This window comes from Melitaea cinxia, chromosome 22 (genome assembly GCF_905220565.1).
Source record: "Melitaea cinxia chromosome 22, ilMelCinx1.1, whole genome shotgun sequence".
Taxonomy (NCBI): Eukaryota; Metazoa; Arthropoda; class Insecta; order Lepidoptera; family Nymphalidae; genus Melitaea; species Melitaea cinxia.
The window spans coordinates 929,442-955,309 of NC_059415.1; the positions used below are offsets into that span (position 1 = coordinate 929,442).

The following is a 25,868-nucleotide window of genomic DNA, read 5'->3' on the forward strand; positions in this document are numbered from 1 at the left end:
GTGAGATCGATGTGTGATTCTTTGACAGAGACTTGTCGCCTCTCTTAAAGAACAGCACCAAACACACTACTGGACCACACCTCCGGCGTGGTACCTCGGTGGGTGACGTCGTGAAAGAGTCTCGCCAAGACTTTTAGGGCAGGTCACCCTGCGGCTTTAAGTAGCTCAGTCGTAACTACGTCATCCCTATTCTGCTCAATCAGAGTAGCTATCTCTCTTGTATTTGAGCAGTGGAGGTCTCGGCGTACAAGTTTTCGTATCTTCTTGGAAAGAGCCCTCTGTTCTGGCGAAGCTGCTTAAACAGTGAGCAACTCGCGCCTCCGCCACATTAGATCCAAGGCTTCGGAAGAGAGTTGGACTGCTTTGTTGACTTCGTCGACGGAAAGTGCCTACGACCTAGTGTACACACCGTCTTCACCACGTTGTCGGTCATCTCTTCCACGTTGCCAGTAGTTTCCAACGAATCGAATCGGTTTTGGAGTTCCCATTGAAACTGCTCGGAGCCACATAGTAATTGGGGCAGCGTACATCGGAGAGTAGATTTCCCTAAGCGGGCCCGCTCTTTTCGCAGGTATATATTTAAAGTGCTCCGCAATAGCCGGTGGTTACTGCCAGTGTTAAACCAATTAACCAAGGAGACATCTCTGAATATATACCTTTTATCCGCTATGATGAATCTATCTCGTTCCTCGTCATAGTGTTTGGGCTTTGCCATGTACACCGCCTTTGGGGCTTCTTCTCAAAAAATTGAATTCATCAAGAAGAGCCCCTCTGACTCGTAATAGTTGACGAGCATCTGTCTCCTGCGATTCCTGCGTCCCTACCCGTGTGGTCCGATCCTCGATTCGTCACGGTCTTGTATTCCCACTTTAGCGTTGAAGTCTCCCATAACAACGTTGTAGAAGGCCGAAGTAGTCCCATGCATGGCCCTAGTAATATCGTCATACAAGGCTTCGACTTCATTGTCAGATTGTGCTGAGGTCGGCGCATAGAGCTGTATCACTTCTAGGGAGTACCTGTCAGTGAGTTTAAGTACAAGGTACGCTACCCGGGTCGACACATTGCTGACTTTTACAACGTTGTTAGTGAGAGTCTTGTGGACCAGAAAATCGACGCCACCTTGGGAAAGTCCATCTCCTTCACAGAAGCAGAACAAGTGCCCGGAGTCCAGGATCATCGTGTCTTCGCCCTCTCATCAAACTTCAGACAACCCCAGTATGCTTCACTTAAGTTTAAGTTTAAGACTCGGTTTTACTTCCAGTTCGGTAAAGTTGTGGTCCAGCCGTAACATGCCTCCATTATACGTAACCGGTACGTAGTACCTGTAGTTTTGAGTGGCAGTCTCCCGTATCCCGGTGATCCTCAGCACCCTCCGCCCCACCGTTACCGCGGCCGCTGCTGTAGCCGGGAATAGTGGGGCTACCGAGAACTGAGGGCCTAAAATTCTACCGCGAACTCATGAGGGTTTTTGCCCATAGTCACTACGCTGGGCAGGCGGGTTAGTGACCACAGGGCTAGCTTTGTCGCACCGAAGACGCTGCAGCTCGTCTTCGGTTGTGTATTTAAAAAGCTAGCTGTAGGATGGCTATACCGCCATCGGTCGGCTTCACTAGTTCCACAGTGGTATTGGACCTTTGCTATTTCATATTATTAACTAGCTGACCCGGCAAAAGTTGTTTTGCCAATAAACTATCTACTATAATATAAGTGTGCGGGGATTTACTTATAAACGAAAGCGTTGTAGACAATGAAAGTATGCTTTATTTAGTGCACAGAAAAATTAAAATAATACGTATAACAGTCACTACTACGATCGGTACACAAATAAAACAATGGCCGAAAACAGTATAGTGAGTAAGACAGGAGACCGGCTTTATTCTCATCCCTACTCCGTGATGTTTGCTGGATGAGAGGTGACAACGTAATGTAGACATCTAGCGGGGATAACTGATCGATTGATAGTTATCGACCGGCGAAGGCAGGAGATCAAATTGAATTGAGAAAAAAAACACAATTAAAGGAAATTATTAAAAATAATAAAAAATAAAAATTGCGATGGAAAAATAGGGCTTGATCGTAGAAAGGTTGAAAATTAAGAGTAATATGATTTTTTTTATTCTAAGTCATGACAAAATAAATATAAAAATCCTGCCAAAAAAATTAAAGTTTATAATTAACAAATAAAATATAGGGGTTGATCGTAGAAGGTTGAAAATTTAGGTTTGTATGTATTTTTTAATGTTGTATCATAAAAAAATAAAAATATAAATAATTTATCTAAAAATAAAAAAAAAAAAAAAATTAAGGGTGGACTACCCTTAACATTTAGGAGGATGAAAAATAGATGTTGTTCGATTCTCAGACCTACCCAATATGCACACAAAATTTCATGAGAATCGGTCTAGCCGTTTCGGAGGAGTTTAACTACAAACACCGCGACACGAGAATTTTATATATTAGATTAATTTATTTATTTTACATGAAATAGTATGTCTTAATAATGATCACTAATCTAATAAGTACTATTGATTATTTTGTATTGTTATTTAATTGATTGAAATTTTGATTTGGGCAAACTGAGATAAGGATTGATGAATTTTGCATGGAATTAAATAAAGCTTTATCATTATTATTATTATTGGAACTTTTCTATCCTTTAGTCGCCTCTTACGACACCCGCGGGATGAAAGGGGGTGGCTAAATTCTATATGTCGTAGCCACTCAGCTAAGTAAGTTTTAGTATACCTACTTTAAATTGAAATACCAAAATAAGGGGGCGGCAAAATTTTCTTCCGCCCCGGGCGGCCGAAAACCACGCTACGCCACTGCACAGCTGGTCTATAATATAATGATAGAGAGAGGAAACGTTGGTTTATTGTTATACTTTTTTGATTTTTTTTTATGACATAGGCTATATTTAAACGCGAGGAAACGGTTCAGTCAAAATCTTGTAATACGTGGTAGCGAAACCGTATACGGAAAGCTATGGTATTATACATAGTAATATATTTTAGGTCGATTTAAAAATCACAATGTTGTAATTCTATAACCTTAATTAAACCTATATAGTAGGCATACATTGAAAGCCCAAATAAGCACGTATTCAAGGCAGTAAAAACTTCAATACTTTTTCCTTAAAAGATAAGTGAATTTTCTCAGAAAAAGCATACAATTCTTTATTAATTCCCCTCAATTATTCAACAAATATCAACCTTATGTCTTAAAAATAGGGGTTATTTTAAATTAAGGATGAAGACTGCAGAATTTTTTCGTTATAAACAGGTGTGGTCGATAGTTAGTTTGTAATTACGTAATTTTGTTTAATGTAACTTATTGCAATTTTAATACGAAGAAAACTGAATATTTCTTCTTTATGTAAATTAATTTTTGACTGCAGAGATATAATATGAGGTCTGTCTTCTTTAGTATACGAATTAACCCTTTCTCTGCCGTGGGTGTAATTTGATATTTTTTATTAAACATTTTCAATACCCAAATTTCTTTTTTATTTCCTGTAATTGAAGTCTGTACTTGTTATTGGGCAACTAAAAACTTAAGCCAGATTTTGCGTGTCATGTGGTCCCATTTTAATTTAATAATGACAAGTCATTTTTGAGTAATCTCTAATAATACGTATTTACTTAACTATTTTTTTCGCCAACTATCATTGTATTGATTTCGATAATTCTTTTTTCAAATAATAACTCGTGCATGTCGCATTGTTTTATTAAAATTTCATCGAGATCTGATGAGGACTTTTTGAGTAATCTTTAACAACACGTAGGTCTACTCATGTTGTATTATTTATCGATGTAATTGAAGTCGTTTTTTTTTTTTCGATGGCGAGCAAACACAATTATGTACATATATTTTTAAGTAATATTGATTTACGTTTGTTCATACATATGCTTTCTCCATTTACGTAAAGCCATCTTCTCTTATCTATGATATTAGCAATTTACATATTTTATGAGATTTAAACTATTTAAGTAGAAACTGAGAGTTTTGAAAGTCATTGTTTGAAAGTAAATACTTTTTACTTCGGTAGCATATTCATACTTTTGTTGAAATATATCGTCAACTCTGGTGTTGCTTATTTAGTTATTATACATATATGTAACTAGCTGTGCCCGCGGCTTCGCCCGCGTTGAAATCAGTGTGTCACAAAGTTTTCCCGGCAAACTTCCAGTGAAACTCTCATCAAAATCGGCTTAGCCGTTACGTAAACCTTCCTCTTAAACCGCATGAATTCCGTTCAGTAGATTTTGAGGGAATTGATCACATACACTTTTGGAGACTTTGTTTTATAATACACTAACTGTTGCCCGCGACTACAACCGCGTGGTTATAAAGATATGCATTACTATTAGGATGTTTAACGCAAATTATTGTTTTATTTCAGTTACTTGAAATGCTTATCACACTGAATAACTTTTTAAAAGGCACAATTTAGTATAATTTAATAGTTGCTTTTATAAAACCTCTCTATACACCACATTCTTAGTTTTATTTTCAGGCAGCAGTATAAAAAACCTATCAGGCGAACTTACATGTTTCATACAAACTATCAACCCCAATTAAGCCCCTTAGCGGTGGAATATCGCAAAATCCGTTCTTAGCGGACGTCTACTAACTATAATCTACCTCCCTGCCAAATTTCATCTTTGTCCATCCTGGATGGATGAACCCTCCAGCGGTTTTTGAGTTCTCGTGATGAGTGAGTGACCTTTCTCTTTTATATATATAGATTACGATGCATTATTTGGACACCATCTCATCATCTATAGAGCACACATTTTACATTTCAAGTCTCTTACTTCAAAAATATAGAACTTTCATACAAACTTCCAACCCCCGTTTTACCCCTTTAAGGGTTGAATTTCTTAAAAACAGTTCTTAGCAGATGCCTACACCCCATAAGGAAACTACCTGCCAAATTTCAAGTTTGTATCTGTTATAGTTTCGGAGATTTTGTTATGAGGGAGCCAACCTACCATCCCCCGGTTTAACCCCAAAAAAGAGTTGATCTCTAAAAGTACATTATTTGGACACCTTTTCACCATCTATAGAGTTTATATTTTAAATTTCAAGTCTCTTACTTCAAAAACATAGGACTTTCATTCAAACTACCAACCCCCGTTTCACCCCTTTAGGGGTCGAGTTTCGTAAAATCGGTTCTTAGAAAATATCTACGTCTTATAAGAAACCTACCTGTCAAATTTCAAGTTTGTAGGTGTTATAGTTTCGGAGACTTCGTGATCAGTGAGTCAACCTACGATCCCCCGTTTTAACCCCAAAAGGGAGTTGGTTTCTAAAGATAGATTATTTGGACACCTTTTTATCATCTATAGAGCAAACATTTTAAATTTCAAGTCTCTTACTTCTAAAACATAGGACTTTCATACAAATTTCCAACCCCCGTTTTACCCCCTGAGGGATCGAGTTTCGTAAAATTCATTCTTAGCGGTAGTTTACGTTGTTAAAGGAACCTCCCTGCTAAATTTCAAGTTTGTAGGTGTTATAGTTTCGGAGATTTCGTGATCAGTGAGTCAACCTACGATCCCCCGTTTTAACCCCAAAAAGGGGTTGATTTCTAAATATTCATTATTTGGTCACCTTTTTACCATCTATAGAGCTTACATTTTAAATTTTAAGTCTCTTACTTCAAAAACATAGGACTTTCATACAAACTTCCAACCCCCGTTTCACCCCCTTAGGGGTCGAGTTTCGTAAAATCAATTCTTAGCGGCTTGTGGATTCTTAGCGTCTTATAAGGAGCCTACCTGCCAAATTTCAAGTTTTTAGGTGTTATAGTTTCGGAGATTTCGTGATGAATGAGTGACCTTTCGCTTTTATATATTGTTTAGGCCAAATCGCGCCTTAGAGCGATTGCCTTAGGGTTTAGTTTAACCGTGGCTCTGTCATTTATTACTTATGATTTTGTAATACCATTTCGCTGCGTTAGCGACGCTTTTTTCTGTATGGGCTTCATCGGTGATATCGCCAGGTGGCACGGCCCCCCGCCGTCGCCGTCGCCCGCGCCGCTAAGCGGCGAACAGTCTCGATTCCGCTCTCACGGTAGCGGACGTATCGCTGCTCGATACGGCGAATAAAGTCTCGCGTCCGCTCTGCAAGGTGTGGCCGTATCGCTTCTCGACGGCCGGCCAGTTCCTATTGTTGGACTTATTGTTTTGCGCGTGCCTCGTGGTTTATTAACTGCTTACTTACTTACTTTACTGCTACCGTTTTAATTGCTGTACTTATAACTTAACTGTAAAGTCTCGAGTTCGCTCTGCACGAACGCAATTTTCTGTGTCGCTTTATGAGAACCCCAATGTTGGGTTTGGACTCTTTGCTGGCGTGACCACACGCGGTCCTGTGAATATATCTAACGATTTATTTGGTAACTGTAAATATTTAATTGCTGTGCTTATAACTTAACTGTAAATATTTGTTGTTGTGCTTGTGACTGTAACTGCTTGTGTATTTCTTTATAATCAATTCTGTGACCGGGGGTGCCTACTCACTGTCGAAGTCTGGGGGCCTGGGGCCTCCTTTTCGGGGACTGTCAGGACACCTATTTACACTCAACGTCACACCACACCACACGACCTACACACGTTCCCTGGCGATCTTCGACCTCAATAGACCCTAGCTGCCCTTCCAAGGTAAGTGCAATTTCCTTCTTATTTTTCAACCCCCTTTTTGTATTTGATTGCTCACGCCGCATATCCTGGTAGCCATAGGTATTCCGTACCCGACCCTAGGCAGTCCGCCGGGAGGTCGCTGATGGGCCCCGACCTCTGAGGCTCTGCTGGACTGGCTAGGGCCGTAACATTTTGGTAGCAGAGCGTGGTTGCCGTAACATTTTGGTAGCAGAGCCCCCCACGCCTTGAGCTGCGTGAGTTTAACTGATAGGGGTTATATTTGTTTAGGGTATTTGTATTTGAGTAGCTTCGGGTAGGTTTAGCCTGTGTGGCACATCCCTGTTTATATTTTTTTACTGTTTATATTTTCTTACTGTTATTACTGTAATTATTGCTGTGATTTGTATCTGTATTTTTTATTGTTGTATTGGTTGTTGGAATTTATATCACTGCATTTGTTTATCGTTATATATGATGCCGTCTCACAAGCAACCCAAGGCACCTGCGCTGATAATTCAGGAGCAGCTGCGCTGGGCGGCGCATGCCCACACACTGATCGGGCGCGCCGACCGAGTGTATAATTTAGCGCAGCGGGCGGATCAGGTTCGGGATCGACTGGCCTTGGTCGAGAGCGCATACACTGAGCTTTTGTCTGCGGATGTGGAGAGCGGAGTCAAGGACTCCGCTCGTCGGGATTATGAGCAATTCGTCGACTTCACGGACGACTTGGTTGAGGCAAGGGGCAAGCTGGCGCATGAGGCGCGTGAGAGCCAGATGGAGGGTCTGGCGAAACTGGAGTCTCCGCGGCGGAATCCAGCTCAAGCTGAGCTATTAGGTAAGTTGCCCACATTGGACTTGCCCAAGTTCTCGGGTGCTATTGGTGAGTGGCTGGCCTTCATAGGCCTCTTTGATAGCTTAGTCCACGCCCGGGGGGACTTGTCCCTCGGTCAAAAAATGGCGTACCTGGTCTCTTCTCTTGAAGGGGAGGCCCTTGCGGTCGTTGGTCACTTGAAGTTGGCCGACGACTCCTACTTGATCGCAAGAGACCTCCTAGAGAGGAGGTACGCAAACACCCGGCTGCTGGCTGACGAATATGCCCGACAGCTTCTGAATCTCCCGCTACTGACTGACCGGACGAGGCTACGTCAGGATATTATTAATCCTGTCGTAGTCGCGTGCAATTCACTGAGGCGCCTGGAGCTTCCGGTCGACGAAGGGGCCGGAGGTTCTTTTTTGCTGCTCCACCTCGTACTGTCCCGCCTACCCCTCGATCTGCGGATCCATTTTGAGGAGAGTTATGGCGGGGACGGAGCGGATCATATCCCGTCTTTTAGAGACCTGCTGCTCTTTTTAGAGCAACAGTGTAGGCAGGTCGCAAACGCGGCGGGCGCCGCCGACACCTCTAGGGCACCTGAAAGGCGGAACCCGCCCGGGAGGTCACCGCCGACTCCGCAGAAGCCTACTGGAGCTTCTTCAGGAGGGCGCCGCCCTCTTCCTACGTATACCGGCCTAGTGGCCAGGGAGGCTCCTCCGTGCAACTACTGCCGCGGGTCTGAGCACCGATCCGCGACTTGCCCGAAGCTGTGGGCTAAGCCTGCAAAGGCGAGGCGGACCATAGCTCGGGAACGCCGCTGGTGCTTCTCCTGTTTGGAGCGGCACCTTCAGAGGGACTGTCCGCACCAGCGGCCCTGTCCGCACTGCTCGGGTCCTCATCATGAGGTCTTGTGCCTGGGCCCGTTCAGCGCTCCTCCTCGCGCCCCTTCCGACCGCGCCTCTGCCACGGGCGGGGGCGCTAGTCAGCCCCCTCTGGCGCGTGACGCTTCTCGCTCGCCCACCAACCACTTCGCCCCAGGTTTGAACAGGGGACATTCCCCTGAGCAGTTGGGTGGTCACCCTGTCAGGGGCGGGGAGGTCTGCACCCCCCCTCCTCAGCGGGTCGAGAGAGTGTTCGCCGCCACTCAGCTGTCGTCAAGACCACTGTCTCCTCCCTTAGCTGAGTGGCCGCGACTGGAGCGCCACCCTCTCCCCTTTGGTCGGAGTCGGCGACCTTACCAGGTCCCTAGGACCTCTTATCTGTCCCGGCCCGCTAGGCCGGGGCCCTCTGAGTTCCGGGCCTTTCCGCTTAGCGCTACCTTGTTGCCGGTGGTCGAGTTGTCACCTGACTGCCGCTACGAGGACCCCCGGCGCGAGGACTGGTCCGATGGAGGCAGCTCCAACTAGGTAGCTGCCGCCCTATCTCCCACCACGGCCACCTCCACTGAGCCTTTAAGCTGTCAAACTGTCCTTTTGCAGACAGCCTCAGTGCAGGTGTACAACCCGAAGGGCGACTGTCTAACATCTCGCGCCTTGTTGGACTCGGGTTCACAACATTGTGTGGCCTCTATTTGGTTGGTGGGAAGACTAGGGCTCCCCTGGAGCTCTGAATCACGTCGAATGTTTGGCATCGGAGGCCTGGAGCCTCCCGCTCCTAGGGGAAGAGCTGAATTAATTTGCTGGCCCTGTCTTAGGGCCGACGCACCATCCGGAGCGTCATCTTTAAATGTATCCCGTGCTACAAACTGAAGGCCGCCATTTCTCACCCTATGATGGGCGACTTGCCAGCCGATCGCGTCACTGCCATCCGACCATTCGCTGGAGTCGGAACTAATTTCGCTGGCCCTGTCTTAGTCAAGTCGTCCTGCTTTCGTAACGCGTGCTCACATGGAGCCTACCTGTGCGTGTTCGTGTGTCTCTCCACTAAGGCCGTTCATCTGAAACTTGTAAGTGCCCTCAGCACTGAAGCCTTTGTGGCCGCACTTAGCTGTTTTGTTTTGCCGTGGGGTCCCTGACCTGATCCGATCCGACCCTGTTTCGTTTACCGATTTGCTCGCGGACATAATGCCCTTCTGTCCGGGACGGGGGATTGTTTAGGCCAAATCGCGCCTTAGAGCGATTGCCTTAGGGTTTAGTTTAACCGTGGCTCTGTCATTTATTACTTATGATTTTGTAATACCATTTCGCTGCGTTAGCGACGCTTTTTTCTGTATGGGCTTCATCGGTGATATCGCCAGGTGGCACGGCCCCCCGCCGTCGCCGTCGCCCGCGCCGCTAAGCGGCGAACAGTCTCGATTCCGCTCTCACGGTAGCGGACGTATCGCTGCTCGATACGGCGAATAAAGTCTCGCGTCCGCTCTGCAAGGTGTGGCCGTATCGCTTCTCGACGGCCGGCCAGTTCCTATTGTTGGACTTATTGTTTTGCGCGTGCCTCGTGGTTTATTAACTGCTTACTTACTTACTTTACTGCTACCGTTTTAATTGCTGTACTTATAACTTAACTGTAAAGTCTCGAGTTCGCTCTGCACGAACGCAATTTTCTGTGTCGCTTTATGAGAACCCCAATGTTGGGTTTGGACTCTTTGCTGGCGTGACCACACGCGGTCCTGTGAATATATCTAACGATTTATTTGGTAACTGTAAATATTTAATTGCTGTGCTTATAACTTAACTGTAAATATTTGTTGTTGTGCTTGTGACTGTAACTGCTTGTGTATTTCTTTATAATCAATTCTGTGACCGGGGGTGCCTACTCACTGTCGAAGTCTGGGGGCCTGGGGCCTCCTTTTCGGGGACTGTCAGGACACCTATTTACACTCAACGTCACACCACACCACACGACCTACACACGTTCCCTGGCGATCTTCGACCTCAATAGACCCTAGCTGCCCTTCCAAGGTAAGTGCAATTTCCTTCTTATTTTTCAACCCCCTTTTTGTATTTGATTGCTCACGCCGCATATCCTGGTAGCCATAGGTATTCCGTACCCGACCCTAGGCAGTCCGCCGGGAGGTCGCTGATGGGCCCCGACCTCTGAGGCTCTGCTGGACTGGCTAGGGCCGTAACATATATATTATAGATAAAGAATTTCTATTATATCAATGATACAGGTATTATACAAGTTTTACATTAGGCATGTTTTCAGTATATTATAGCAAGTCCAGTACGTCACGATTGAATTGAATTAGTATACACCAATGCTCTTTTGCGTAAAGAAAATAGTGATTCATCGTTGTCACCTTAGCTATGGCCACTGATAAGTTAAATTATTGTAAATTTGTCCGCCATATTTAAATTAACTGATTAAAATCAATGTATTAAGTATATATATATATAATATTATATTTAACTATAATTAATTAAATAATATAATATTATGGTCATTTATACTTGATGTGAAGCTATCATCTATTCGGAATGTTGATTCTGTTAAGAAAAATCGGCTAGAAACTCCATAGTTCTCAAATCAGACTTAAGGCCAAATATGCTTGTTATATATTGTATAGGTCGAAGACGGGCAGCAGCGTCTTCGGTGCGACAGAGCCAGTACTGCGGTCACCAACCCGCCTGCCCAGTGTGGTGACTATGGGCAAAGCACATGAGTTCACGTTATTTTTGGCGTAAACTTGTGGAGGCCTATGTCCAGCAGTAGACTGTATAGTCTGTAATGATGATGAATGATGATGATTGTTATGAAAACTTAACTCTATTTTGGTGCCTTGCATCGATAAGATACTTATTTTGCAACAACCGTATAATTTCAAGAGAAAAAAATAACAATAATTGTAACCTTTTCCAACCCGGACTCTTATAATAACGGATAAAAAGGTAAATAAAAATATAATAAAGATCGTATTCTCGCACCAGTGACTCTTTCAAAACATAATTACACTTATTTAGTAAAGTTGAAAAGGTGACTCGTAAAGTACATTCACGTAACCGTTTGAGCCTGTATTCGTGATTCAATATTTTAGCGTCGATCTGGTCGGATATTCTTTTGTAAACGTTTTGAGAATATTATTTGAAAAGTACCATTTTAGGCTACTGTTCTGGTGTATGGTAAATTGCCTACACGTAGTCGATTACGGGTTGAATACCCGTTTGGGGTAAATGTATATTTTATTCAAATACCTATTTGTGTCTCTAGTCTGGCGTATGTCTTTTTAGGACTTATTACCGTGACTCTGAAAGCATGTAAAGTCATCGGACCTGGTCGTTATCGTAGACACCTGGTAACGTATTTTCTCATACTAAGGAATCCGCTGACCCGGAGTACTGAATATTATTCTGCTTGCTTATTGTTAGTAATTGTTATATTATATATTATTGTTCAGTTCGCAGTAATAAAAAAAATGTAAAAGTGACCTAAGTTACTCCTTATAACATCAGCAATCTGCCAGTGAAAATCCCGCCAAAATCGGTTCAGCTGTTCCAGAGAGTAGCTGGAACAAACAGACAGACAGTAAACTGCCCCACTACTGGGACACTGACAGTATATCAGAATTACGCTTCAGTGGTTATGGATAAGTGGTATAAAATTACAATTTAGTCAACAAGTATTTATAGAAAGTAAAAGATAATAAAGATTAACTATTTAAGTAACATAATAGTTCTCAAACAAGCTGTCATTACTTGTAGAGGAAATAATGAATTTGATCCGTGTTTGTTACCGAGTCGGTAATTGAGGGTTTGGTTAATATTATGGTTGTGCCACTTCCTCGCTGTTACATTTTAATAGTTTCCGCGGTGTTTGGTCGAAATCGTTTGACACATGCAAGTAGTCATATGACTTTATGAGCCTGGAAAATGATGAATTGCAAAATTTGCTCATGATGGCAAAAGAGGATCCGAATACTTCCTATTTTTTCTCTATAGAGGAACCTAAATTTACTTTTATTCAAAAATAAATCGCCAAGTAATTTTGACCAATTCTCGTAATATCTTTCGTAGTCCGATAATTAGATTACAAATAATAATTACTTAATTATGGTTCGATTTTCCAATACATAAAATAAATTTTATTTTAATTTTCTTGTTGCAGGTACAAAACATCATTAAACCGAGATGTCATAAGAAAAAAAAATCATGCACAGATAACAAGACAGTGATGTGGTGACAAGTGTAGTGATATTTCAAGAACAGAGATGGCGCTGTTTCGTGTGACATTTGCGTGTGCGTTGAGTGTTGTGTTTGTGTGTGTGAGCGGGCACGTGGCCTTGACCTACCCGCCTGCGAGAAAGTATGATTTGGACTTTTTGGATAATTCCAGAACGAAACCGCCATGTGGAATGCCGAAAGGTGGGTATTTTTTATTCTAGGATTATTGTTTGATTGATTAATTCAGCTTTTAACATCCCACGAGAAGGTTTGGAGGACTAATCTACCATTTTGTTCTCGGTAGATATATACACCGTTAGTAACGATCGAAATGTCTATGATAACCAAAAAGATCAACAGAATACACGTACGATCTATTAACCGACGACGGACAAAATCGTCTAAGATTGGGTTACTTTTTGGGTTTCTTTCTTTTTACAGAAAAACCTACTTTTTAATGTTTTCTCCTACGGTCTCAGATAATTATTCAAAATGGTGTAAGCCAGGGGAAATCAGTCATAACTTCGGGAGATAGATAAAATTGTAGTCCTATACCAAATGACATCAATTATGTAGGTTCGATGCGAGTAATGACATACTTATGTAATTGAATAGAAAGTCTTGTATTCAGACGTATGAAGTTGTAGTTATCCGACTGCTTCAAAAGGAGGTTAATGTTTTTCAAGCGTATGTATTTATAATAAACACATACAAGAGAGAAACATGATAATATGCATTCTTACTATTTACATATGTTGATTGTTTATCTTGGGGGTGGCTATATTCGTTACTGCTGTGGGATTACATCAGTAAAGAATATAGCCACCTCCTCTTTTCCCATGGGTGTCGTAAGAGGCGACTAAGGGATAACACAGTTCCACTACCCCCTTGCAACTACCTTGGATCCAACTGCTGGCTTTGAAATATACAGGCCGAAGACGGGCAGCAGCGTCTTCGGTGCGACAAAGCCAGCCCTGCGGTCACCAACCCGCCTGCCCAGCGTGGTGACTATGGACAACACACATGAGTTCACGCCATTTTTGCCACCACTTGTTGAGGTCTATGTTCAGCAGTGGATTGCGATAGACTGATGTGTGTATGATATTATCTATGCTGATAGTTTTGTAACCGGTACCAATACTTATAAGATTAGGTTATTATTCATTACAATCAAAATAAAGGATTAATCCTTAAAATTACTAAGAAATAAATTACTGTAAGTACGAACAATAACTTATCCATTCTTCATATTAATCATACAATGTAGCCTTGCCTTGAGTCAGATGTGACAAAGCTTTGAGTCAAAGCTCTATAAGTCTATAATCTCGAACACTAAATTCAAAACAGTTCTAGCTTCGTGGTTGTTAGGTTATTACATGAGTCAGAGATAGCGGGCCGGCGGCCTAGGCTAAGGTTAATCGCAAGCACTAGGGCGTGTTTAGAACTAGAAAAAATACAGGTTTAGCCAATGCTAATAATACTTCACATCAATAACTAAGTTTTGACCGTGACTTTATATCCTTCGAATTTAGAATTAGATTTCTATGTTACTTATATAAATATGATTATACAAAAATTATATATGTATACGGCGCTGTGTCCTATATGCCCCAAAGGGTGTCTGGAAGAAATCGCTTTTCTAGTGATAAGACCGCCTTTGTACACTCTATTTTATTTGTAGCATGTTATTGTGTTGATTGTTGTCGTGTATAATACAGAGTATATTATTATTATGTATACCTAACTTAATTTTAGACCTTTTAAGTATATTCTCATATGTAATTATTATAATACTGTAAACCTGAAGATTTTATTTGTTTGCTTAAACACGATAATTTCAGGGAGTACGGGATTGAATTGACATTTTTTTTGCGCTGTGTAGTCCATTTCCCGAGGAAAGCTAAAGCCTTTTTTATCCTCAAATTAACGCAGGTGCCGGGCGGGGCATAGCTTGTAAATAAAAATAGGTAAAAAAACTTTTTAAGTTAAACGGTTTTATGATAAACATACATTGCAATGTGTAAGATAAATGTACTAAAAACCAAAAAATAATAAAATAGATACAGTCGTGGGAATTATAAACATATGCATAGACTAGACTAAAATAAAACCGTGGGGCACGTCAATTGTCTAAAATCGTTGATTAAAATGTTTGTTTTGTAATGTTACACTATAATTAGGCCTACGAGCAGTGAAACGATTCCTCGCCAGCCAGCAGTGTGAATGTCCAACGATAAACTAGTTGAAACATCTCTTTTATTTACATGGAGTGTATAACTATTGGAATTTCCATGAGCAAGAAAATAGTAAGTAATTTCCTCACCGTCTGCGGGCCAACTGCCTATTTTAACGACGAATTAAACGATTCTTCTATCACACATTAAGTCGATAATTTGTAGACAATTGACGTGCCCCACGGTTTTATTTTAGTCTAGTCTATGCATATGTTTATAATTCCCACGACTGTATCTATTTTATTATTTTTTGGTTTTTAGTACATTTATCTTACACATTGCAATGTATGTTTATCATAAAACCGTTTAACTTAAAAAGTTTTTTTACCTATTTTTATTTTCTAGTTTTTAGTTTTTATTTCGCATTCTGTTTAATTCATTTAGTGCTTCATTATTGCAAGGCCCATCTTAAATATTGAGGTTGTATAGTGCACTGTATTCTTCTTGTCAAGCCCTTTTATTTGATACCCATATTGGTGGGATTGATAAAAAATTGTTATCAGACATTTGGTAGCGGCGGCCAGCTTAGATTTCAATTTTGCATAGTAAATTGTATTCTACTTGTTGAGACCTTTCATTTGATACCCATGTTGATGGGATTGATAAAACCTAAGTTATCCGCCATTTTGTAGAGGCCGCCATCTTGGATTTTAATTTTATATAGTACATTAATTAAACTGGTTGAGCACTTTCATTTGATACCCATATTGATGGGATCGATAAAACCTACGTTATCCGCCATTTTATAGCGGCCGCCATCTTGTATTTCAATTTTTTATAGTATATTGTATTCTGCTTGTTGAGCCCTTTCATTTGATACCCATATTGATGGGATTGATAAAACCTACGTTATCCGCCATTTTGTAGCGGCCGCCATCTTGGATTTCAATTTTTTATAGTATATTGTATTCTGCTTGTTGAGCCCTTTCATTTGATACCCATATTGATGGGATTAATAAAACATAAATTATCCGCCATTTTGTAGCGGCGGCCATCTTGAATTTATAATGATAATGAATAAACATAATTGTATTGTCACCAAAATCCAAAGTGTATACAAAATTTCAGATTAATCGGTTGACAGGAAGAGGGTGAAAGGGGACTGTCCACTTTGTATGGGGGTTTCGGCCCCGAGTGGACAGTCACTGAGAATAATAATAATATATTAAGTTAGTAGTACTAACAAGTAGGAATTAGAAAAATGATATAGTTTTGTGTCCAGGTGTTTCTTTTTTGTTTTTTTTTGTGGATAATTACAAGAAGGTTTCGGAAATAAAAAATCATTGTTTTTGTTATTTTTGTTCTACTAATCGGATTCGTACGTTAACAGAATGTTATCTTAAAAATAGGCAGGTAGATTTATAAAATCTTGAAACCATTTCCAGCCCAAAAACCAAATAATTGTCATGACATGGGCACAACAACCTACTGTCCGTCGACCAACCATGCAGTTGCTATAATATTTTTTTATGGCTTCTCTGCCTGACCTTTATTGTTTACATATAAAATAAATACAAAATATATTTTCCTACTTATAAATATGCCTACTGTGTATTTTACGTCGCAGTAGTGATGAATTCTCGGTTGACGGAAAACCTTTCAGTAAGTTGCTATATCACTATGAAAGAATATGGAAGTCAAATGAATGTATGATGCAAAAGTCTGTAGTTTAGGGTTGCCGTAACAAATAATATTTTCAATAAACGAAATAAATCGATTAAATCGATAATTGAATTTAATATAATTAATTGCTTGCTTTTTATGTAGTCAATAACAATGTTTCTAAAATAGTTTATTTTTCATCAAAGTTAATTTTTTTTTACTAAATACACTTTTATAGACTTCTTTTCTTATTACATAATTCGATTTAACAATACTTTTAATCGATTTTAACAAATAATTGATTTAAAAATATTTCAAAATCGATTGTTCGTTAATAATAATTGTTTGTTTAAGACTGGCAACGTGGTATAATCAAATCACCAACCGGAAATAAACTAGACGTATATAATTAATGAATTAAAATACTTATTATATAAACTTTTTATCAGTTTTTATTGATACAACTGAAAATCACGAATAATCATGATATAATATATGAAAATTTTTGGTATATTTGTTTTTTTGTATAAATTCTGTTCACGCTGGGCCGAAAATGGACAGTCCCCTTTGAGTTACTAAATTTGACCCAAGAATAAAGAATAAAAAATAAATAAAACAAACGGGGTGAGCTAAATAAAACCGTTTAATATTACAAAGTTGAGTTTGTTTGGTTGTTTGAATGATCTGACATCTAACGGTTTGACATTTTTTTTTATTGTCCTGTCATGCTAATATCTGACACCCACAATTAATTTATTAATTTAATTAATGTGCTTATAATTACAATTTGATTTTGAAACAACAAACAATTCAATTTAAATAATTATTATTAATTTATAATGCTTCTTAAGCAATTAATAACGGTGTGGCTATTTCGCAAATTTGACGTAAGCAGTCGTGGCCGAGTGGTTAAGGCGTCTGACTCGAAATCAGATTCCCTCTGGGAGCGTAGGTTCGAATCCTACCGGCTGCGGATTCCTTTTGTGAATTTAGTTTTTAATTTTTTAAATATTATTGTTGTTCTCTTTTTTTTTATATAAAATTTATTTAAGTTTAACGTTTTCTTTTCTTACGTTTTTCTAAATACCATAAAAATACAATATCTACATATTTACAATAGCTGCTTGCTGATAATAGCGCACGACTTTCTTTGCATGCATAATAATTACGTTTTGTTCTATTTTAAAGCATAAATAACTTTAAAAAATCGTAATTTTTCGAATGAAGAAAAAATATAACTTATAAAAACTATAATGATGTTATTGACCCTTGATTCGAAATGTACCTAGTCTCTCTTCAGAATCCATTCTATAGATAGAGTAAATAAATTTTTTATCGTTATTACGTAAGAAACAGGTAGTAATTACTTTATAGTATAAGTTTATAATATTATTTAATTAGGTAGTTATATTCATACTGCTACTACCTACTCAGGTAATAATAATAATCTATCTATCTATATAAGTAAAAATGAATTTTGCTAAGCGCCATAACTCGAGGTTCGCTCGACCAATTGGCTATTTTTTTTTTTTGTATGTTCATGACCGATTTTGACTTGGTGGACTTTCTCTGTCAGATAGCTGATGTAATATGGAGTAACTTAGGCTACTTTTATTTTAGAAATTTATTTATTGTGTAACTCTGCGAACTAAACAATAACTTTTTTGTTAAATTCCACGCGGACGAAGTTGCGGGCACAGCTAGTAAATATATAAATACTCGTCGTACAAATCTTAATATATATTAATTACGCGTCACGTCGTTTGTTCACGATGGTCTCCTTAAATACTAAACCGATTTTAATCAAATTTGCACACCGTGTGCAGTTTGATCAAACTTGAAAGATAGGCTATATTTTATTTCGATAAATAATTATTATATTCACAAAAAAAGGTAGTACGAAGTTCGCAAGGCCAGCTAGTATTTAACCGACTTCAAAAAAGGAGGAGGTTCACAATTCGACTGTATTTTTTTTAATGTATGTTACTTCAGAACTTTTGACTGGATGGACCGATTTCGACGAATTTTTTTTTAATCGAAATTTGTTTGAGATCTAACAACTACTTTTCGAGTTATATCTAATAATGCGTTTTTACTTGACGCCTTTTTCGTCGACCTAGGTTGTATTATACCACATAACTTTCTACTGGATGTACCGATTTTGATAATTCTTTTTTTTGTTGGAAAGGAGATATCTCTAGTTTGGTACCATGATAAGAAAACCAGGATCTGATGATGGAATCCCAGAGAAATCGAGGGAAACTCTCGAAAATCTGCAATAACTTTTTACTGGGTGTACCGATTTTGATAATTTTTAATTTAATCGAAAGCTGATGTTTATCATGTGGTCACATTTAAATTTTATCGAGATCTGATAACTACTTTTTGAGTAATTTTTGATAACGCGTAGTTACTTGACTATTTTTTCGACGATCTAGGTTGTATTATTTGTCGACGTAATTGAAGTCGGTTTTGTTTTTCGTTTGCGAGCAAATAAAATTATTTTTAATCACTACAACCTGTTCCAACGAAAAAAACTGACAATTTGGATTCATCTTCAAGGTTTTAAAGATTAGCTACATAGCCATCACATAAAAAATTACTCGTTTCAATTTCAGTGGTTATTGCTGTGTCATCAGGTCAAGTACCTTTCAACTCTACAAGAGCTAACAAAATGATCATCTTAAAAGACCAACTTGTTACTAGTTATACTTTGTTTATAATGTTCCATATTAACCTAATACTAGCTAAACCTTCGACTTCATCTGCTTTGATTTCAGATTATGCAATTATAAAAATATCGAAATATTTTTATAAGAGCCAGTTTCAGCAGTTGTGGATAACGCTATTTGACGGATGACTGTATCCGACAGTAAAGAGTTTTTGATGCGTTATTCTTTTTTGTCATCGAATTTTATATTTTTGAGATACTCATACATTTATATATATTAATATTAAAGTTTGAGAATATGTTCGTTATACTAGAAAGTAAACTTGTTCGTGTGTATTATTTGTCGTAATTATTATATAGCCTACGTTGTATTTTTATTTTGTAGCTTCCTTATAGTAGACTAGCTTCTGCGCACGACTTCGTCCGCGTGGAACAGAGGCGCGCGCAATACTTGATCATTATTTTGCTGCGATGTTATTTTAAAACTGCGATATCTCCTGAGATACTCATTGAAATCGAATTATGTAAATGGCAATTTTGTTTTATATTAAATACTTGTGATGAATAACTTATTTATTTAGATAAGGATTAATATCACGTTTATAAAAACATCTTCGCAAATAATGCATTATTTTAGAACAAACTTGGTTAGCATAAAAAATATTATAGTGAGCCAACCTTAAAAGATAGATATATGCTGTCGCGGACTTTTTTTATAACTTTTTAAGAGGATCAATTTTGTCATACATGATTTTTGCGAAACTATAACTGTTTTTACAGCGCACGCAGCGGAAGCTCTGAAAAGGAAGAAAGAACCCCCGATTTTGAAACATTCTTCATTGTTGCTACGATCCTTTTGGCTTTAGCGTGATGATATATAGCATATAACCTTCCTCGATAAATGGACTATCTAACACAAAAAGAATTTTTCAAATCGGATCAGTAGTTTCTGAGATTAGCGCGTTCAAACAAACAAACAAACAAACAAACAAACTCTTCAGCTTTATAATATTAGTATAGATTGTATAGTTGTTATATCATCATAATAGTCGAAGATTAATATTGCGTCATAATTAAAAGATAAAAGAATAAAAGTTGCGAGCGAAAGAATATTTAGAGCATTTTATTAATAAAAATTTTGAAATACGAATTACTTCATGACGTGAAGTTTTTATTTAAAAAAAATTTGTTAGGAATTAGTTTAAAATATTCATATTTAAATAATTTTCAACGCAAATAAAATGCGCGCGCAGACCCTAAAATCCAAGAGTTGTTTCTAGTGAATTACGTCATGCGACCGTGTGGCCTAATGGATAAGGCGTCGGACTTCGGATCCGAAGATTGCAGGTTCGAGTCCTGTCACGGTCGAATATCCTTTTATGCAATTTTTATGTTTATAACTAGTAATAATACATGATTTTTCATTATGTACATTTTAGGTAGGTAATTAATTATTATGTATAACAGTGTCTATTCATAGTGTCCGCTTCGAATTAAAAAAAAATTGCATTGTACAATTTAACTAAAGTTAACACGTCATAGTTAGAGTCAAGTGCAAATTATTTGTCTAATAACATAATAACAATAATAGAATTGTAGCAAGTTTGGTATACTACAAGTCATTTCAACCAAGTCAAGTAGCCTATAGCCGCTTGCAACATCAGAAGCATCGCAAGCGCGTTGCTGACCCTATGCCCAGTCCCCCCAATCATCGGCTCGGTCATCGGTCGGCTTTTTAAGTTCCAAGCTGGTAGTGAAACTGTGTTATCCCTTAGACGGCTCTTACGACACCCACGGGAAGAGGTGGGTGGGTGGTCGGGGGTGGCTATAGTCTTTACTGCCGTAGCCACACAGCTTGCCAAGCAATCTACGCAAGGTATAAAAATATTCTTACCTAACGCAAAGAGTGTTATAAACTAGTGAAGTCGTATCTGAAACTATTCCTCGATATTTCGACATTAACTGCGAATGTCTTGTCCAAACGTGTGAGAAAGGAAGTAGTCCGGTATGGACACTGTTAAAGCTGTCAAAATCTACCCGCAATTTTCGGTCTCGTGAACAAGACAAAATATCGAGCTCCGCAAAATGAAAATAAAAAACAGTAAATATACCGTTTTTGAATAGTTTTAGTAATAGAAGTAACTATGTTAATTCAATATCTAATATCAACTAATTTTCATTACTTCATTCAGATGAAACTAGTTTTTCGGATTTTAGATGCCCGACGTTTCGGATACACACGGGAGGACAGTGAGGAGTCCTCCCGTGACCATGGTAGCTGTAAAGTATCCGAAAAACTTGTTTCATTATCAAAAACTAGCAAGCCGCACCGGCTTCTCACGGGTGCAATGCTGATATTAAATATAAAATAAATATTTGCAATGTAAGCGCAAAAAAATATGTTTATTTACGACATCACATTAGTCACCTCTAAAACTCAATGTGCCTCTACTATATCTTGCATGTATTATACATATAAATTTTCCTCTGAAATCACACTACTTAGTAAAGAAAACGGTATCAAAATCCGTTGTTTTGTTAAGATTTAAGCATACAGACAGCGGAAAGCGACTTTGTTGTATAATACAATAATCAAAAATTATTGTATAAAAAAAACATGCAACTAGCGACATCTATACACAATGATCGAATCTAATGAATCAACTAGCCAAAAGAGCAACTAGCTTTTTACAACTACAGAATATTTAACAAAACTTCAAATAGATGGCGCTGTACATATATTTTAAAAATAAACTTTAAACCAAACTAATGAGGTGTATATTTTATTTTTACAGGTTCAATACGGACGTCGTTCTTAGCGGGATCAACTGTTACAGTCCACTGGCATTTAGCGTACGCACATCGAGTAAGTCATTCAATATTTGCAAAATATTTCATAAGCCCGGCTAGCTCAGTCGGTAGAGCATGAGACTCTTAATCTCAGGGTCGTGGGTTCGAGCCCCACGTTGGGCGAAAAATATTTTTGTAATATATTTTCTTTTTCTTTTTTTAGGGAGGGTTTAGTTTAAGGATTTTGGATTACTTAGACCGACCGTTGTTAGATTTGACGCCGAGAGCTGGCGGTTCGGAGTTTGTGCGAGATGATCCAACGTAAGTTGCAACTATTCAATTATTTTGTGATTAGAAATATATATAACGTCTGTTTTGTTTTTCTATATAAGAAAAAACAGAAATTAAATATTGCACTTAAATATTTGTTACACAATATCCTGTTTAAAATTTTATCATAAAACTTTTGTTAATTTTTTATTTTAGTAAATAATTATTAAAAACAAAATGTATTTCCATGCCAAGCAATTTATAAAGTAATATAAATACAGTATTTTTTATTAATTAATTTTAATCTGAGGCTTGTTTTAAGTATAGTAGTAGTAGTAGGAAGTAGAGTATTTATAAAAATTAATAATCATTTTATTTTTATCACATATTTTAATTTTATTATTTTATTTTATTCTACATATAGTACAGTTTATTTGTGCATACAATTATATTAATACAAAGCGTCGTACTAACATTACTTTTAAAGTTATTAAATGTTACCAACATTTGTGTGGATTTAAATCTGAAATAAATAAATTATTATTATATTATTATTATATAGCATGTTATTAAAAAAATAATAAAAATATTTCAGTGCTCAAAAATATGAAGTTCATCTTCCAAGTGACTTCACCTGTGAGAACTGTACGCTACAATTGCAGAGAGAGGCCGGGGAGTGGGGCACTAACTACAGGTTTTGGTCTTGCTCTGACATCGATATTGTTACACGTGAGTACACTTATATAGGAAATTTTTTTTTACTTAGTTTTACTTTATTTTTTAAACATAACTTGATGAAAATATGTAATATAACTATTTCCAGAATTAACTTTTCACTTCATTATAATTATCCTCTATTTTGGAAATCGCAGACATAGGTAGTATAGGATTAGTAATAATATACAAATTATATGTATTTAAAAAAAATATTTTTAAACTTTTATGGTAGGTGAAGTGAAGGCATAACTCTAGCAACAGTATAAATAATAATATAGTCAGATTAACAGTAGAATAACTACAAATACCAACAATTAAAAAGATAGAGTAAGGGCTAGTTTCACCATGTGTGGATAATATTTATCCTGCTCTTAAGTTACAAGTAGACTTTAACATCATCATCATCATTTCAACCTATCTCGTCCACTGCTGGACATTGGTCTCCATAAGTTCGCGCCAAAAATGGCGTGAACTCATGTGTTTTGCCTACAGTCACCACGCTGGGCAGGCGGGTTGGTGACCGAGACTTTAACAGCAGGAAGTAAAATAAGTCAATAAACTGAATTCGATGGTGAAAATGATATATAAATTATAAACTGTTATCCATTAGATACCCTCATATGTTGGATACTCTCATATGTCAGATAGCTTTAATGGGGACCGGTGAAACATATTTAGGTGGTAGCTTCACTTTTAAAAATAATAATCACTTAAAATTTTAATTTGTAAAATTACGATTCGAAAGTGCTTTTGAAGACTATTTGAATAAAGCTAATTTTGATTTTATTATTATTTGAAGTAAGTACCAATATTCATGGCCATACAACAATATATACCTAGTATCATACAACCATTGTTTCTCAATTCCAGGCAAAGATTACCACGAGAACTGTTCAGGCAGGGGTTTCCACATCCTCGGTCGCTGTAAATGCCACAAAATGCACAGCGGGCCGCGCTGTCAGTTTTCTGATGAATGTGCCGAAGATAATGACTGTGGTTTGAGAGGAAAATGTATTGATACCAACTCTACTGAGTCACCGGGGAGAATGTGTTACTGTCCCCTTGGGTTCTATGGGAAGGGCTGCAATAAAAGTGAGTTTGTGTGGTTATTGTCTTAAATAATGTATGTAGGGGGTAAATGGGTAAGGGCACATATGGAAATGTCTTGCTCTAAATGTGAAGCTAATTTAATAACTGTGTTACTGTTAGTTAATGTATTTAGCGTAATCTGCAAAGGGTAGAAAAACCAAGTTACCCTGCTCTCAAACAGGGTTATGTTCTTCTGGCGAGTGAGGTACAGAGCTCCTGGTGAGAGTCGGTGGTAGAGTCGGCAACGCGCTTGCGATGATGGTTCTGGTGTTGCAAGCATCAATGGGTTACTGTAACTACTTACCATCAGGCTCATTTCCCCCCAAGTTGTCTGCCCACCCAAAAAAAATTATGATAGTTATGTCTTTTTTTGGACAATATCTAACATTAAAACAAATCCATCAGAGGCCCCCTGGAAAGACAAGAACATCAACCTATCTCTGTACAGTAAAAAGCAATTATCTCCACAATTCGGACTATACTGGCGTATACTGAAGGAAGAAGCCGAGATCGAAGTCATAATGATAGTCAACGGGACTTCTTATACTGGTGACTATTTTAATTTTTTTCCTTACTGATGTCCATATGATGAGGTAGGTCATGATATCTCTTTAGAATTTTGTTTCTTGTTGTCTCTTTGATATAAAAATGACCGGAAAACTGTTTAGACAGTTTAATTACGGAACCAGGAAACTGATACACCTACAGAATTTTTTTTACTGTGGGGTTTCTATTTAGCTTTATGTTTGTATTAAAATATATTCTGCGACAAAGTAATAGATAAATAAATAAAAATATTTTTATTTTTTTATTAATTGGGTCAACCCACTGCTGGACGAGCAAAAAAAAGAAGAATAAAAAATATGTGGGATTGATTAGCAACTGTACCTGCTTAAAATATATTATTATGGTATTTCAATAAATATATGGCATGGAATTTTGAATAGATATTTAATATTTTCAGCCATTGGTTGGAGACCTAAAGGATTGAAGAAAGAATGCAAAAACTTCCCAGTAATAGGTCCACCGAGAGATGCACGTAAGTATTATTTATAAACAGACCTGTTGTTTTGTTCACTTTATCCAAAATAAGTTTTTTTTGTAAATTTGAGTTTCTAATATTTATTTAAATTTCAGCAATTACACCGGCACCAGAACCTTTACCTAAACCGGAACCGAAGACTGAGCCCAAACCGTCCCCAGAACCAAAATCTGAGCCAGAACCGTCACCAGAACCAAAATCGGAGCCAGAACCGTCACCAGAACCAAAGTCGGAGCCAGAACCGTCCCCCGAACCAAAATCTGAGCCAGAACCATCCCCAGAACCAAAATCTGAGCTAGAACCGTCACCAGAACCAAAATCGGAACCAGAACCGTCCCCGGAACCAAAATCTGAGCCGGAACCCTCTCCTGAAGCAAAATCCGAGCCAGAACCCTCTCCTGAACCAAAGTCTGAGCCGGAACCTTCACCTGAACCAAAGACTGAGCCGGAACCCTCACCTGAGCCGACATATGAACCTAAAGCAGAACCAAGTTCTGAACCAACTTTAAAAGTTTTCAACATGGCGGAATATGATAATAGAAATAAGAGAGTTGCGATGCACAATTTTGATGGATTTGACTTTAAGAATCTTGGCAATGACGTCACTGTTAAAACAAGTGTATCATACAAAGTATCAAGTTCAAAAGGTGAGAGACTACCCAACTAAATAGCAATTTTTAAGTTTTTTTTTTTTGTTTGTTAGGATTTGATAATAATTTAGTAGTTAGTTGAAAATTAGTTAATGAAGCTGGTATAATGATAAAGAGAAATGAAGCAAGAACCAAAAATAGAAATCTTCTAGTGTCACACATCATCATAAGCGCAGTCGGTAAAGCAAATTCTTAGAGTATATTGTCACCGCCATCATAATTTTGCTTCGACGTAAATGCATCAGA

The 25,868-nt window shown here is 38.1% G+C and overlaps 1 protein-coding gene and 3 non-coding genes across 4 annotated transcripts in view; all 4 read left to right on the forward strand.

Annotated features, from left to right (window-relative positions):
- LOC123664374 overlaps window positions 1–25,868 on the forward strand; it is a 117,039-nt gene that overhangs the window by 75,781 nt on the left and 15,390 nt on the right. The window contains exons 3-11 of the mRNA XM_045598918.1: window positions 12,502–12,758; window positions 21,860–21,930; window positions 22,078–22,175; window positions 22,720–22,853; window positions 23,712–23,933; window positions 24,336–24,479; window positions 24,895–24,969; window positions 25,068–25,346; window positions 25,503–25,619. Of these exons, the coding sequence (XP_045454874.1) occupies window positions 12,605–12,758; window positions 21,860–21,930; window positions 22,078–22,175; window positions 22,720–22,853; window positions 23,712–23,933; window positions 24,336–24,479; window positions 24,895–24,969; window positions 25,068–25,346; window positions 25,503–25,619 (1,294 nt within the window). The 5' untranslated portion in view covers window positions 12,502–12,604. The remainder of the gene's footprint in view (window positions 1–12,501; window positions 12,759–21,859; window positions 21,931–22,077; window positions 22,176–22,719; window positions 22,854–23,711; window positions 23,934–24,335; window positions 24,480–24,894; window positions 24,970–25,067; window positions 25,347–25,502; window positions 25,620–25,868) is intronic.
- Trnas-cga lies at window positions 17,285–17,366 on the forward strand. Its single transcript has one exon. It is a non-coding gene; the product is annotated as a tRNA-Ser (tRNA).
- Trnar-ucg lies at window positions 20,360–20,432 on the forward strand. The gene has a single exon. It is a non-coding gene; the product is annotated as a tRNA-Arg (tRNA).
- Window positions 21,965–22,037, forward strand: Trnak-cuu. Its single transcript has one exon. It is a non-coding gene; the product is annotated as a tRNA-Lys (tRNA).